At 39.7% G+C, this 17,565-nt stretch overlaps 1 protein-coding gene across 1 annotated transcript in view; it reads right to left on the reverse strand.

Moving 5' to 3' along the window:
- The window catches only part of Myo3b (myosin IIIB), a 374,689-nt gene that overhangs the window by 137,334 nt on the left and 219,790 nt on the right, over nucleotides 1-17,565 (reverse strand). The window contains exon 25 of the mRNA XM_071619301.1: nucleotides 16,672-16,877. Coding sequence (XP_071475402.1) covers nucleotides 16,672-16,877 — 206 coding nt within the window. The remainder of the gene's footprint in view (nucleotides 1-16,671; nucleotides 16,878-17,565) is intronic.

Here is a 17,565-nt window from a genome sequence, read left to right on the forward strand (position 1 = left end):
GCTGACTAATGCAATGTAGGACCTACTAATGTACCAAGCACGAGCAGAAGTGCTACATGACGTGAATGAGTAATGTAGACAATTTCCCTGTCCTCATGAAGCTTATATACTAGTGGGGGAGACAAACACTAAACAAAAATATGAAGGACATCATTTTAGGTAGGAGTAAGTGCTGTGAAGAATAACAAATTGAGGTGAAAAAACTCAATGAGTATATTTTGTGGTATTCTGACAGGCAGCCATAAGCAACCAGGACAGTAAGGGAATACAAGTCATGCCATCTGTGGAGCTGCTGAAGGAGCTCTTCAACAGTTATGTGCACACCACCTGCATCAGATTCACCTGGAGGCTTCACGGAAGATGAGGATTCCTAAGCCAAACAGGATTCTTTTGACATAGAATCAGAGTCTCTGGGGTTGACCTCAAGAATCTATAATTTAATAAGCTCATATGTAGATTCAACTCTAGTTTGAGAACTTCTGACTTAGGGGAACATGATAATTGACTGCCATCAAGTGGAGAAGGGAGATGATCTGTTCAGTAAAGCCCAGAGGAAAGAACTGGGATGGAAGTTTAGAAGCTTCTGCAGGATGATTTTGTTCAGGTGTAGGGAGGACATGTGGTGATCAGACATCTATAAACATGGAATGGGCTGTCTTGGAGGCCAAGGAGTAAATTCAATGGGAAGTTCATAAGATTAAGAACATTACCAAAGGATTTCTAGGTATTTTAGTAAGGCAATTGGACCTGATGACCTTTTGAGATTCCTTCCAACAAAGACATGTGTTGACTTCTTCCTGGGCTCAAAGAATTGCTTCTGTGATTTTAAAACTGATGTTTATCATTGATGCAATATTATTATGGTAACAAATCTTGACTTACTGCTTTATATTTGAACAATAAATTGAAAGATTCCTAGTTTCCCTAGATAGTCTGTTAGGGGCTCTTAGAAGCTCACCTACGGTCTCTCTTTCACAGGATAGTCTCAACACCCACCTAGAATCCTGGTTCTCAGCCTAGTCTCCCAGTCAGCAGCAGCACCACCAACTGGAAATTTGGGAAAAATGCAAATTTTCTCCTCTCTCTCTCTCTCACACACTTTCCCCAACCCCTACTGAATCAGAACCTGTGGGGGTTGGGCCCAGGAATCATTTTAATAAACTCCTCAGGAGACTCTCTGAGAAAGCTGGAGAACCACTGAGAGAAACAGAACCCTGGCAGTCAGGTGCCAGGAAAGAAAATGGCTCCCTGGTCTCTGTCATCTTTTCTCTTTGTTGGAGCACATCATTTTCCCTTGGAAAAGGTTGATTGCTCAGAATCTACCCTGAAGAAATCCTCACATGTGTATAATACTTAGGATTTGTCATTGAGCATCGCTGACAAACAATTGGAAACAATTTCAGCGTCCACCAGTAGAGAAATGGCTAAAAACATATCATGGATTTCAATGAAAGAGTTGAGAAGAACATGTGAGAGTGATGGAACAACATGGATTTGTATCTAATACACATTGTTAAATAGAAAAACAAGTTGCCAAATGGTACAAGAAGTGTGATTCAAGTTGAGCTAAAAATATAGAGCTTTATTTTCTCTTTCTCTCTCTCTAGTTCCATGTGTGTGTGTATTCTGAAAGTAAAACTCCTGAAAGAGTTAACAGTGGCAACTTTAATGAGGGGCAGTGACTGGGCAGAGGCTGGGAAATAAATTTAAGAATGTGGGGAAAAAATCATAGTCTTTATATAATACTTAAAATTTTTAGAGGAAATGTGTTCATACATTATTTTTATATTTAAAAATTAATTTCAAACACTAGGTAAAAATCATTATGGTTTAATTATAATGGGCCCAAATCCTGGCCAAAAGAAGCATAGATTTAAAAAGTTCAACCAATATCACTTGCATCTAAGTAGGAATATCCCCTGTCATGTGGCAAAGAGCTTTAACTGTTTTCCTGTTTAAAATATTCATTGAGGGATTTGCACTCTCTATCAATGACCACCCAGACTGTTCAGAAACCCCAAATACTGGACAATTATCTGAATAATTCAATCAATATAAATAATTTTCTCTTGTTTAGAAAATGGAAGTAGCAGAGCTATTTTGGTCTGGATAATTTGATAATTATACCCAATTGCCCATTTCCCTTCATGTATTTAAGATTCCAGATTTAGTTTATTAAGTTCTTATATTTACCATAAGCCCTTTTATTTTAATTTTTTCCCTTCATGTTTGGCCTTGAGTAAAGAGACAACAGCTGGCCACCATCTGCTGCCAGGGAGGAAAAAAGCCATTATATTCATTGTACCCTTAGGAAGACTCCTAAATTTGGGCCTTAGGACAAGAAGTCACACGGATCTGTGCTATTAGATTGCACAGTCCTGAGATTATAAACTCCTTCTGATACAGTACAACTCACTACAGCATTTTGTATACAATAGGCATTTAATAAATATTTCTGTTGCTATTGCATTATAAGTTTAATAACATAAAGGGAAGAAAATCACAATTAAACTGGGAATTGGAAATTGAGGCTGGGTTTATTCACTAATCAATTTGTAATAAAAAGCTAAACTTCAAACTACTGACTCTATCTTACAATTAGAAAATTATCAATGGACATGTTTTCTGACTGAGTTCCTTAGACTCTTTTTGCCGTGAATATTCAGATAAATTCAATTGTTGTTATTGTTTAGATACAAGGTGTCCCACAGAAGCTCATATATAAGACAATGTAAGGAAGTTTAGAGGTGAAATGATTGGGTTTTGATACCCTTAACCTAACCAGTGCATTAATCCACTTGAATGGATTCACTGGGTGGTTAGAGGAGGTAGGGTGTAGCTAAAGGAGGTGGACCACTGGAGATATACATTTTGTCCCTGGTGAGCTGAGTTTGCTTGCTGCTTCTTCGTTCCCATGTCCTGAGCAGCTTTCCTCTACTGAACCCTTCTGCCATGATGTTCTGCCTTACCTTGGGCCCAAAGCAATGGAGTCAGCCATATATGGACTGAGACGTCTGAAACCATGAGCCCCAAATAAACTTTTCCTCTTTTAAAATTATTCTTGTTGGGTCTTTTGGTCACAGTGGTGAAAAAACTGACTTCAACAACTGTCCTATTTACTTTGAAGATGGGCTTTGAAATTCAATAACTCATTTCACTTTTTGACTCCACCACATACTGTCTGTGACTTTGAGCCACCGTCTTCAATTGTAAAATCAGAATAATATTAATCTATTTGGAGGGTTAATACCAATGTTGCAATGATATATGTAAAACCCTAGAATGAAGCCTGTCATAAGCAGATACTCAATATAATATTCATCTCTCCCTTCTTCTCTTCCTTTCTTTGACAAATATCCATTTTTCTCTTCCAAATGTGTAAGGAAAAGTAGCTAGTAATCTTTCCTTTGAGTCAACCTGAAAGCATGGTGCTCAGCTGTAAGGCAGAGGTCAATGTAGAGGTCAGTGCAGGTCAGCTGATGGTCTGGGCAGCTGTTTCCCAGAGCCTGGTGTTGGGAAGAATTCCAAAGTCACATTCAAGTTCTGAAGGAAAAAGGCCTTGATTGAGGAGCCTGGTGCACAGCTGGGTCTAGACAGCAAAGTGCTTCCACAGGCCAGGTATTTATCTTCCCTGGGCTGGAAGGTTTTCTTTTATTCTTTCTCCTCTCCCCGCTTTTCTTCCTTTTGTTCATTATTATCTTCATTAATTTTTCTGCTTCATTATTATCACTACCTACCATATATTAGCCTCACTGAAATTTATCTTAAGGAATCCCCAGGAAAGGAAAGAGAGTTTTTTTTTGATATGGGGTGAGTACTGGGTGTTGAACCCAGGGATGTTGTATTTTTGAGACAGGGTCTTGCTAAGTTGCCCAGGCTGGCCTCAAATTTGTGATTCTCCTGCCTTAGTCTCAGGAGTCACTAGGATTACAGGTGTGGGTCATCATGCCTGTTCAGCCATGGATTTTTATAGGGTAGCCTGGAAATTTGATTTGAATGTCCTGAGTGAGTCTTCTCAACTGAATAAATATTGTTCAATACCTTCACAACATCTTTTCTTTTTTTCCCCCCTTTAATAATTCTTCTTACACTGACTCCATAGCTTGGCAGTGACTCCCTGTGTTTCTTTGGATAAGTAGATTGTTCTCTGTGACTGAGTTAGTTTCTGAAGCTGCTCATAATGCAGAACATAAGGGAAATCAGGAAAGATAGCCTGAATGTATTTTGACCGCCACCACTCAGTATCTTTGAAGAACAATGTGATTGATATCACTTCTTGCATCCACTTTTCAAATCACCACTACAAATTCTTGGCTAAATTTGCAGAGCTATCAATGACAAAGATGATTTTTCTGATAATTGAATACGTGAAAGGCAGCTGTCAGCAACAAGAGCAAAATGATTTGTTTTGGGTTTTGAATCTTCTATACCCTGAGGTAAGCTGAGAAGCTTTCAGCAGTAGCAAGGACACTTTGAACTCATCCTGCCCCCAAAGAATGGCTGGAGGTGGTCACAGAAATTCTCTTCAGTCTTTAGCAACCTGGAGAGGCAGATAAATCACCACCTCCTAGAGATGGGACCTCAGGAAAGCTACTTCACTTCTTTTACCTCAGCATATCCGTCAGTGAGGTTATACCAGACTATCCCTCAGAGTCTTTTGATGATTCTAGAAGGCACTTATAAAATTTTTTTTGCTTGCTTATTGCAAGATTAGAATAATGGTGACATAACTGTTAAAAGAAGTCATCTGAAGTCCTACCTCCTTGATACTCGAATATATAAACTACCCAAAAGGTATCAACACACACACACACACACAATTGGAGAGGTTAGCAACCAAAGGAAGGTGGGCAGGAAGAGCAGCCTGCAAGGACAGCAGTTAGAGGTCTCATCCCAGAGCCGGCCACCATGCGACTGCTGCCCCAGAAGGTCCCTGTGGACTATTCACTTAAGCGTGGACATAATTTCCTCACAGTGTTCCAGCTGTCCCTTTTCCCCTGAAGTACTGTCTCTTAACATGTCCCTCACTTCCATCGAAGTCAATTTCCAGGGAACTGAGGGTTTTGTTCACCTTGCCACAGAAAGCCTAGCTTATCTGAATGGCACGCTTAGGTCTGTTTATGTGAGACTCTCACCCATGTAGTTTCAGGGGAAATAAGTCCCAGGTTATCCCAAAGGATTGGTTTCCTAATTCCTTATTCCCTGTTGAGTTCCCATCTCTAGCTAGTACTTGAACTCATGCTTACCTCTAAATTCCTTTTTATGAAAGAATAAACCAATGAACCCATTTGCCAGTGGTTATCAATTTGGATGATTTTGCCCCCAAGGAGACATTTGAAAAGATCTAGAGTTTTTTTTTTGTTTTTTTTTTCATAGTTGGGGATCAAACCCAGGGCATCACACATGCTAGGCAAGCACTGAGCTTTATCCCCAATCCCCCAGAGACATTTTTGATTGTCACAACAGCTGGTAGTGGGGAGCAGTGGGTATTGTTGTCTAGCAGGCAGAAGCTAGGCAAGAAGCTGCTAAATATCTTATAAGATGTAGGACAGTGTCCCAGAAATGAAGAATTATCTGGTCCAAAATATCCAAGTATCAGGTTGAAAGGTTGAGAAACTCTGGTTGAAGCCACTAAAAATCTTTCTTTCTCTGCTACTCACAGTTAAATGCATTTCTGACTAATAGAGTCCTTCATTTAGAAAACAAGGAACACACACTATGGGCCAGACACCATGCATCTGAGATGTTAGAAATACAACAACAAATAATGCCTACTATTTCTTCCAAAGTTCATAGTCTAGTGGGGCAGACAGACATGTTAGGATAAAAATAAGAGAACATTCCAATTGCAGGCATATCAACGTTGGTTCAGTGTGGATGCAGAGGATGGAGCAGCCTCCAGCTTGGTCTCCAGGTAGCCTTCACAGGAAGGTGCTGGGCTAGAGATGGGGAGGAAGGGAGACTTCCATATGCAGAAGGCTTCCCAGGGAGAAGACAAAGTACAGCCATCAAGCATGGCCTGGAGGGCCCAAGGTCAGGCAGGCACTAGTCTGGGGTGGGTGAGGGAAAGCAGTAGGGGAAAAAATGAGAATAGTAGATTGGGGTCAGTTATGGAAAGCCCTGCCCACTGATCTTATCATCTAGGTGATGAGGAATAGGCACAGCTCTGTGTTGATGATAGAATCACAAGTTTTATAAACATCATTCTGATGTCAGTGTAAAGAGTCACGTGGCAGGGCAAAGGTGAGTGAGTTAGGAATGCCAAGTACACCTGAAGGCCAGGCAAAAATTCCACTGAGAGACATAATAGGGTTCCAAAGGTATGGCAGGGAATAGACAAAAGAGAAAAAATGTTTAGGATGTTCTTTGTCGGGTTCCTCTATAGTCCTTCCTATATGATTTTCTATTGGCTGAGTGATATTAAAGGCAAGAATGTGCTTCTCTGTCCTTGTGTGCTCAGCACCTTAGTACAGGGCTTGCCTTATTGACAGAGCCTCATTATACACTTTGTCTTATTAACAGGGAGGATGTGTCAATGATCAAGAACCGAAAAGGCCTGAGGTTGGTGGCTTGATCTGGTAGTGAGATACCTACATCTGCATCTTGGATTCATCCCTAGGGACATCTCCGGGATAAGTCTGAGGGTTAAAGCCTACAATCAAAAGTCCAAATATGAAGGCCTTAAAAATAATAGTCAGCTCAAGCCAGGCACAGTGGCACATGCCTGTAATCCCAGGAGCTTGGGAGGCTAAGGCAGGAGGATTGCAAGTTCAAAGCCAGCCTCAGCAACAGTGAGATCCTGTCTCTAAATAAAATACAAGATAGGGCCGGGGATGTGGCTCAGTGATCAAATGCCCCTGAGTTCAATCCCTGATACCAAAATAAATAAATAAATAATAAAAACAATAGCTTGAAAAAATGTCTGGATGTCCAAAGTGATTCCAGACCCTCTACTGGCAAGAGTATCTGGATCTCAAAGGATTATTCTAGAATCCAAGAAAGCCAATTGGTCAACTGTGGGGATCTTGTGTTAATTTTTTCAAATAGCCATAATAAATTTGGAGCTGACTCTAACAGACAATATGGTTAAATTAAGTTTTTCTGTGAGACAAATCAAATAATTGTATGCATAGGTCTGAAGAAAGCTCCAAGTATCAGGACCACTGGAAGAAAAGTATGGTTTCTGAAGCTGCTGAGATAATTACTCCACCAAAAGAATATGAGAAATTCCTATTCATTCCATGGAGCCACACAATTAGACTCTAGTTTCTCTAAAGATTTACAGGTTCTCTCTTGTATTGCATGTGGCCTTATGTTGCCAGGGAATACAAATAAAATAGTAATAATAATAATAATAATAATAATAATAATAATAGGACTGGAGCCGGGTGTGGTGGTAAATGCCTATAATAACCCTCCTTAACTTCCTTTTAGTCATAAAGGGAAGACAAAGGAAAAGAACAATAGAAATATTAAACCACTGAAAAGAAAAAAATCAAGGTCTTATTCACTTATCAATTAGTCTCAGGATTACAGATATAAAAATCTCACATAAAGGAGAAGTGATCTTTCTCAGAAATTTCCTACATTGTGATATGTAAAACTATGATGTCCTGGGTCAGGGAAGTAAAAATAAACCTTAAAAAATTGCACGTGAGTTGCAAGAAAGAGGGAATATATTGAATAACTTATTTTGTATTTATTTTTCTTACTGCTTAATTTTATTCATTCATATTTTAGATAGCTAATACACTCAGAATATGACTAGGTAAAAATGGTGGATTGAGTACATACATTTATTCTTCTTACTCCTGAAATCCCAATAAAATGACAGTAAGGGATATTTTAAAGGTATAAGTCCTTTGTAAGCAGAAAGAGAAAAGAAGTTAAGAAAGGGTGAGAAGCAGCCACGGTGGCACTTGCTTGTAATCCCAGCAACTTGGGAGGCTGAGGCAGGACGATGGCAAGCTCACGGCCAGGCTGGACCACTCAGTGAGACCCTGTCTTAAAATAAAAACTAAAAAGGTCTGGAGTTGTAGCTCTATGGTAAAACACCTCTGGGTTCAAGCCCCAATACCTCAAGACAAAGGTGGGGGAGGGCAAAGATAATCACAAGATTTTGGTAACAAGAAAGCAGATGGGGAAATGTTAACAGATTTAGCAAGAAAATTAATCCTAAACTGCAGCAAGGACAGCTGTAGGGCAACCTGGTTTGTATCAAGATTAGCCTCAGCAACTTAGAGAGGTCCTGAGCAACTTAGTGAGAACCTGTCTCAAAATAAAAATTAAAAAACAGGTGGGAGGACTGGAGATGTGTCTCAGTGATCAAGCACCCCTGGATTCAATCTCTAGTACTTTAAAAAAAAAAAAAAAAAAAAAGGACTGGGCTTAGCTCAGAGGTAAAGTGCCCCTGAGTTCAATCCCTAGTACCAAAAATAAATAAATAAGTACAAGTAATGAAGAAGCAGCCTTATCACCAGATTTTCCTCCCCAGTTGTAGAGGAAGATTTTCTAGAACAGAAGGTTTCTGTTTATAGTCACTCAGAGGTGAGTGATACTAAACCCAAACAGTGGGTAGATGAATGCTTCTACATACTGAGCATTGAAACTTTCAGCTTTCTTTTTCCACTGGACTCTAGAATTCTGGAAGCTGATCTAGGTAGAAGACTAGTTTATCAGAATTTTCTGAAAGTAAACTCAGTCCATAAATTGAATCAACATGAGAGAACTTTGTATTCATTTGAGAAGCTGGCCATCAGATGCTATATTTGAGCTTCTACACCCAGGGAAGATGCCATAGGAGTGCTACACAGTTATAACTCTGCCCAAAGGAAGAATATGATTCAACTTGGACCCCATGTAGGACTCAATGTAGTGAAAGGGAATGGGGAGAAGCTGTTGGTGAATTCCAAACCCAGAGACAGCAGGTCGACAACTTAATGCAGATATTGTATAAGAAGGAAAAACTACAGACCCACAGAAACAAAAAGAAGGCTTTGTGGAGCACGTTATAAATTATGGTAGCATGAAACAGGAAAAAGATGTCTCCTTGAGTACAGCAAACATTAAAGACTATGCTTAGAGCACAAACAGAGGCTGGGAAAGAGACCCTGACAAAGGAAAGTGACATCCAACACAGTCCCATGTGGAATATGAACATCATGGGTCAGGAACATCATGGACTGCATTGAGAGGATCAGAGAAATATGTCCACTATAAAAAGATGAATTCAAACCGGGCCAGCATACATACACAATGGGATATTACTCAGCAATAAAAGAGAATAAAATCATGGCATTTGTGGGTAAATGGATGGTGTTGGAGAAAATAATGCTAAGTGAAGTTAGCCAATCCCAAAAAAACAAATGCTGAATTTTTTTGTTTTCTCTGATATAAGGTGACTGACCCATAATGGAGTAGGGAGGGGGAGCATGGGAGGAATAGATGAATTCTAGATAGTGCAGAGGGGAGGGAGGGTAGGAAGGGGGCAGGGGGTTAGCAATGATGGTGGAATGTGATGAACATCATTATCCAAAGTATATGTATGAAGACACGAATTGGTGTGAACATACTTTGTGTACAGACAGAGATATGAAAAGTTGTGCTCTATATGTGTAATAAGAAATGTAATGCATTCCACTGTCATGTATTTAAAAAATAAGATCAATTAAATATTTTAAAAATGAGATATAAATCAGCTATTTGGCTTTCCATATGTCCAAAGATGAAGATGAAGCTGATTAACAAATTTTAGCCAATTTGAAGTCTGCTGCCAAGATTTGGTGATTTTCTTACATTTTGTCTTACTTTTTTTTCTAAATTGATTTATGATGTTTGTTTCTCTTTAGCTATTTCTTAGTTGGAAGGTAATGTTTTTGAAGTTTAAGTTGTTCTTTTGACCAACATTTCTTACTAAGATTTTTACTTTTTATATTGAGATCGAATAATTTGCACTTTTACATATATATACTTATTTATTTAGTGTGCTAGGAAATTGAACCCAGGGGTGCTTTACCACTGAGCTACTTTCCCAGCCTTTTTTATTTTTTATTTTGAGAAAGGGTCTCATTATGAGGCTGAGGCCGACTTTGAAGTTGCAATCCTCCCACCTCAGCCTCCTGAGCAGGATTATAGGTGTATAGCACCATGCCCAGCTGATTCATTTTTATATTTTATGTATTTCTTTTTTTAAAATTCTAATTTGTTATATGTGACAGCAGATGCATTACAATTTATAGTATACATATGGAGCACAGTTTTCCATATCTCTGGTTGTACACAAAGTAGAGTCACACCATTTGTATCTTCATACATGTACTTAGGGTAGTGATGTCCATCTCATTCCACTATCTTTCCTATCCCCATACCCCCTATTTTGTGTTTTGTGTATTTATTACATACTAATTTGTATTTTTGTTAGTTGAGTCATCAAGGCTAATATAGGTAGGCTAATGTGTCTCACAGTGATTTTTGCTAAATTTTCTTTGCATCTTTTTAATAAATGTTTCTATGTTTTTTAAAAAAAGGCTCCTATAGGTAGGTAGATACCTGGGTAGGGAGGACCTTTCTATAGTTACAGTTGGTTCTAGGGCATAGAATGGTCAAAATAAAAGGCAGCTGCCTGATGTTTTAGCCTATCTACACCCACTCCTTGGAGCCCTTGGGCCAATGGTTCAAGTGGGGATGACTCTACTCCTGGCACTTGATGTAAGGTCATGACCTTGGGCACTATGATTGGTTCAAGAGTGGGCATGTGATCCACACTGGAACAGAGAGTTCATGGTGTGAGAACTCTCAGAAACCCTCTGTGGCAAACTTCCCAAGGTGGTCTTTGCAAATACATAAGGAGGCCTGCCCAGTGATAAGAAATTTATTAGAAGAGAGAAAAACAAGGAGGATGGAAGGAAAAAGCCAGTGACTTGGTGAACTTGTGTGATGCCCTGGATCCAAGCAAGTGTGTGGACTTCCTAGTTTTATAAACCAAGACATCACTCCCTTTTCATTTTTGTTTCAACTAGTTTGAGTTGACTTTGGTCACTTATTCTTGTGAGATCTCACTAATATGCCAAGTAAGCAGCCTATTTCACAGAACAGTACCTTCACAAGGCATAGCCATGCTATGTGGGGGAGCTCCAAGGTTCTTTTTTCTGGAGTATGAGCTGAGAGGTGGGAAAATCAAAGGGGCTAGAATGGGAGCTAGAACAGAGCCCCTTGTCCTATTGAGCTTGCCTTTTTAAAAATTGGATTCTCAGGAAAAATTGTTCTTAGTTATAGAGAGAAGAAAGGCAAATTTGTTTCACCTCTTATTAATAAAGAGTTACCATGACTTACCTGAAATCTCACACTCCATCAATCTAGGTTGTCCATTATAGTGCAAGTGGACCTTAACCTCAACAAAGTCAGCTCCAAAGATAGGTCATGAGCTTCAAAAGAGCAAGGACCAGAGTCAGGAGATGGTAAAAGAAAAGAGAGATGAAGGAGAAAGGGTAGGAGTTGATTCAACTCAATCACTATTTATTAAGCACCCCCTAACTTATAGCAGGTGCTGCCCTGGACAACATAGATAAAAAGTAGGCTGAAAAATAACCCACCTCCCGGACAGTTCAGGCTGAGGTGAAAAGCAGAGCATTCCTGTACAATACAGTGTTATACAATGCAGCTCATCAGAGGGATCCTAGCCCAGTCTGGGGAAGTCAAAGAGGGCATCAGAGAAGACTCTGCCTATTCAAAGTCCTAAGGAAATGGGCAGGGGTTGGCTTGATTAAGTCAGCAGACTGAGGTGAGAGAAGGGGGATCCAGACAACATAGTGTGAGCAAAGACACAGAAGACTGGAACAGTCTGAGGTGTTTAGGGAGCTCCAGCTAGCTCAGTTTTGGCTGAAGTGTGATCTGTGAAGTGGTAGATACGAGAAGAGACTGAAAAAGGAGACAGGACCAAATCAGGAAGACTACCCTACTGGGGCCGAAACCTACTCAGTGCACGTTTGGATGCTTATTTTACTCAAGGAAGCAACAGGCTCAGATGGGAATTTTAGATAAATCCTACCCAGTCACTGAATCCAATAAGAAAGCTGTGGCATGAAGGTGGACAAAATAGCTTTAAAAGGCCTAGAACAGTCATAGATCAATGGAATAGAATAAAATGCAAAATCCAAAATAAACCCTTACAATGGTCAAGTGATGTTCCCCAAAGATGCCAAGACAGTCCAATGGGGAAAATGTTTTCAATAAATGGTGCTGGGACAGCTAGATATCCACGTAGGAACAAATGAAGCTAGACCCCTACCTACCATACACAAAAATGAATGCAAAATGGATCATAGATATAAAATACAAGAGCTATAATTATACAACACACACTTAGGAGTAAATCTTTGTGACCTTGGATCAAGTGATGTTTGCTTAGATAGGACATCCAAAGCACAATCAACAAAAGACAACCTAGGGCTTCAGAAGAATTAAAAATGCTGTGCTTAAAAAAACACCACCAAGAAACAGAAAAAAAACAACTCACAGAATGAGAGAAAGTATTCGCAATAAGGCACTAGTATCCAGAATACATAAAAATCAACAATAAAAATCGTCAGAGTTTAGAAACACATTTCTCTAAGAAGATACACTAATGCCCAATAAATACGTGAAAAGTTGTCTAACATTATTAGTCATTGGAGAAATGCAAATCAAAACTACAATAAAATACTACTTCATACCCACTAGATTAGCTAAAATAAAAAGACTGACAATAACAAGTGTTGGTGAGGGTGTAGAAAAATTAGAACTCTCATAACATCACTTATCAGAGTATAAACTGATATTGCCACTTTAGGGCTACCATAGCCAGAAATTCAACCTACAGGTAATACCCCAAATTAAGTGAAAAAAAAATGTGTTTACATCAAAAGTTATGCATGAATATACACAACAGCATTATCTGAGAAGTAGAAGTGATACAAAAGGCTACCAACTGAGTGAATAAACAAAATGTGGCATGTCCACATAATGGAATAGTCATCCATAAAAAGGAAGAAAAATACTGATACATTGTACATCATGAATGATGGTTGAAAACATTATGCCAAAGGAAAAATGCCAGACACAAAAGACCACATATTGTATGATTCATTTATATGAATTTTTCAGAATAGGTAGATCTAGAGAGACAGAAGTTAGATGATTATTGGTTTCCTAGGGCTGGTGGGGTGAAGGGTAAGGGAAGGATTGCTAATGGGTATATGGTTTCTTTTTAGATAATAAAATATCCTACAATTAGGTGATATTGGTGGCTGTACAACTTTATGAATATACTAAAAAACCATTGAATTGTAGACTTTCATAAACCCTGGTTATAACTTATTAGGCTGATAACAACCATCCCAACAACACAGGCCTGGACTAAAACCTTGGGAGAAAGGGTGGGAGAATCTCAAGGAAACCTGGTGGAGAAACTTTCACAGGTCCAAGCATCAGAACCTCATCATGTACTGTTTAAAGGAAGTGAAGGAGAGAGAAGTCCAAGTGACTCCTCATTTCTGATGGGGAGGAAGTGGAGGAATAGAAGGGAGAATGAGATGCAGGCGATACCAAAGCACCTTGGCTCTCCAGGCCATCACGAGAAGAACGGAAGATGCCGATGGAAAAAAGAGGGAAGAGTTTCATTTCCATCAACTGAGGCTGATTTAACAACTGTGATGAATGGGGTCCTACTGGGTGCAGTTTTCACATCCTGTGATCTCAACTAGGAGTCTGCAAGCATCTCTGGAAGTCTTAGAGGCTAGGTAAGGTCCAGGAATCTGCATGAAATCACTGACATTTTTCAAGATGTGGGCTCTGTGCATGCTTGACTTCTTGTCATGCAGATCAGAAACATCTTTTACAGAAATATTGGGTTACTTGCCAAATACTAAGTCTAAAAGGATACTAGAACCCAGGTCTCCTTATTAAATTGCACAATCGACTATAAAAGTTAAACAAAACATTAGCCTTGATCTTGTCCTTTAGGCATTTGCTAGGACACACCCCAACATATGCAGTTATACATGAAGTCCTAGTGTAGACTTTCTAAGGGACCCTGCTTCAGAATCCAATGACCAGGAAGACAGTGAATGTTCACAGTGGTTTTCTTATCGTGTCCCTCAACGGTCTGACTTTGGTGAGGTTTCGATACCTGCTCAGCCATACCTGGTTTCCTCTTTTGCACCAGTGAACAGAAAAAGACTTCTAGTTCACCTGGCCCCATCGATTGAGAGGGTGTTAATGGTTGATGAGCCAGGGACAAAAGGACACCCCTTTCCTCAAAGGCCCATGACTAGAGAATAAGAAAGGGCACTTCCAAGTCATTTTGCAAGAAAATTCTAGGATGATAGAACAAGGAAGCATTTGAGGTGTGGTCAAGTTTGCAGACTCAGGGGACTGGAGAAATTCTTCCCTACTCTGGATGAGACAATATAATCCCAAGAATACGACCTTACAGGTTTCAGTCCTGAATGCCACAAAACAGGAAAAGGTAAAGAGCAACCTCATACCAGCCTTTTTACCTTTCATTTGCTTCTGCTTGGTAAACCTGAATGGCTCTGTGGCTTGTTCCCTGCCTTTGATTGTTTTGTCTGCATATTTCCTGCTAAGAGTTTACAAAACAGCACTCTTGAGCAGGAAGATAAGAAGCACCTATTTGTTGAATAACATCAAGGGGGAAAACTGCTCGCTCATCCATTTTGTTGTTAAGTTGCTCAAAAGGATCAAAATACCAATTAACTTGCTGGCTCAGAAATCTTTGATACCCTCAGATTTACTGACATTTTGAAACTCTTGTTCATACTTGCCTAATGGCTTTCTGATTATGAACAAAGAAGTGCCAATCTGTTTAGCATTTGACCTGTTTTCTTAAATATTTTTCTGTATTCAACACTTTGTGGCTAAAAATACTTGACTAGTTACATTTATGAGCTAATTTTTTTTTTGTTGCTCCACCTACAAACTTAAGAGAGAGAGAAAACAGAGGCTTAAAGACATTTAAGCCATCTCATTCTTATTTTTAATTTAAAAGCTCTTGATGTAAGAAACTCTTTCATCCTTCCTTCTCCCATCCCCATGGAATTTAGCAGAATTTGGAAGACTTGATGAAGCAAGCGCTGCCATATTTAAGATCCATTATCTCCTGAGAATAAGGTTGAAAAAATGACCTTGGGCACCTGTTTTACATTGGGAGTGAAAAAGCACTAATGGTGGCCAGCAAGCAGATTTTAAAATGGATTATAATATTCCTCTCTGGGCATGCTCAGAGTGTAGTGCTTCTTTCTCAGAGGTGATTTTCGATTACTGTTGTTCCTTATTTCTTCACAGAACATTCTGTAAATCCGACCTGAAATCATATGCACACACAAGGCATCCCTGTGGCAATTGTCCAGAAAAGAGCAGCCCTGTATCCAAAGGCAGTTTCTAGGTTTAGAAAGCTATTTATGCAATTTATGTGTTCAATAAACATTGATTAAATGCAGTGAACTGAGATTAACTATGTGGATACTGAAAACAGACTGTTTGGGTTCAAGTTCTGGCTCTATCATTTATACCATGGGACCTTGGAAAATCATTTAAATTCTTTGTGCCACCTCAATAGCATATTACTCAGCCATAAAAAAGAATGACTTTGACTTTTGCCCGTAAATGGATGGAACTGGAGACTATCATGCTAAGTGAAATAAGCCAATCCCAAAAAACAGAAGTCAAATGTTCTCTCTGATATGTGGATGCTAACCACAACGAGCGGGTGAAGGGAAGAGAAATTCAGTGGATTAGACAAAGGCAAATAAATGAAGGGATGGAAAGGGGGATGGGAACAGGAAAGACAGTAGAATGAATCAGACATAACTCTCCTATGTTCATATATGAATATATGAACATATAACTCCACATCATGTACAACCACAAGCATGGGATCCTAATTAGAATAAGTTATATACCATGTATGTATCATATGTCAAAATACACTCTACTGTCACATATACCTAAAAAGAACTAATAAAAAATAAATTCTTTGTGTGACCTGATGTCCTCACCTGTAAAATGAGAATAATAATAGAGCCTAGCTTCTAGTATTGTTCTGTGGATCAAATGAGATTTTACAGTTGAGAATAGTGCCCTAAAATGTCCTGTACTCTTAGGAACTTTTAGGTGCCAGGTAAGTGTTCATTATCACTGTTATATCATGTCAGACCCTAGAAGAGGAATGGCTGCTTGGGTACATTCATATCCTCCAGAATCTTGGCCCATGTATGAAGGGATACATCCATCATAAATATCTGCATGATTTGAGACCTAAGAATTTGTAACATGAAAAATGCCTATATATATATATATTTTTAATGTGATCAGAAGGAAGCTTTTCTGTCCTCTGGATCACTGCAGCTTAGTTGGAACACAATAAAAATACAACATTTCAGCAAGTACATGGCAGCTGGTAACCATTCAATAACCTGTTTGGAGGGAAGTGGGCAGGAGGAGCAACCACAGGGGACAGGAATGACCAGGGGACAGTTTTATTTGCAACATCCATTTCCTCCTCCCCTCCCTAGGACTGGGGATGGAACCCAGGGCTTCATGCATGCTAGGCAAGCACTCTACCACGGAACTACACCCAAGCCCTATAACATGCATTTCCAAAGATGTCATACTGACCTTTTCACAAACTCTTCGAAGAGGATGCGGTGGGAATAACCCTGCCTTCTGATGTTGACGGTCTCCAGGATGCCCGTGGAGCGGAGCTGGGTGAGGACCCTCTCTCGGGAGAACTTCAGGGCCACTCGGTCATCATTGGGTTTAATGCAACGCACAAAGTGGGGCTGTCCAATCACCATTTTGGAGAGCAAGTCCATCAGAGAATACTACCAGGGAGAAAACCACACACAAAATGAGGTTAGCACCAGCGTGGACCCAGAGGGGCCTCTAAGAGCAGTTTGGGATTTGTGAATGACTCACAGACCTTTGAAGCAGAACATGAAATCAATAATACCAGATGGCAATATAAGTTCTCCTTAGAGCTAACTGAAGATTCAAAAGCATTCTTTAATCATCTCCTAGTGCCAAGCAATATCCCCGCTGGCAGAAACCTATCTAAGAACATGCTCTAGTTGGAATACCCTCAGGTATCCAAAATGAATTTCCATAAACCATAAGTTAAAATACCCAAGGGTGGGGCTGGGGTTGTGGCTCAGCGGTAGAGCACTCGACTAGCAAGTGGGAGGCCCTGGGTTTGATCCTCAGCGCCACATAAAAATAAATAAAATAAAGGTATTGTGTCCAACTTCAACTAAAAAATAAATATCTAAAAAATACTCAAGGGTGGTGCCTGCCTGTAATCCCAGCAGCTCAGAAGACTGAGACAAGTGGATTGCAAAATCAAAGCCAGCCTCAGCAAAAACAAGGCGCTAAGCAATTCAGTGAGACCCTGTGTCTAAGTAAAATACAAAGACAGAGCTGGGGATGTGGCTCAGTGGTTGAGGGCCTCTGAGTTCAATCCCTAGCACTCCCCTCCCCCACCAAAAAATAAAATAAAATACCCAACTTTGAGGG

Source organism: Marmota flaviventris, chromosome 11, assembly GCF_047511675.1.
Source record: "Marmota flaviventris isolate mMarFla1 chromosome 11, mMarFla1.hap1, whole genome shotgun sequence".
Lineage (NCBI taxonomy): Eukaryota > Metazoa > Chordata > Mammalia > Rodentia > Sciuridae > Marmota > Marmota flaviventris.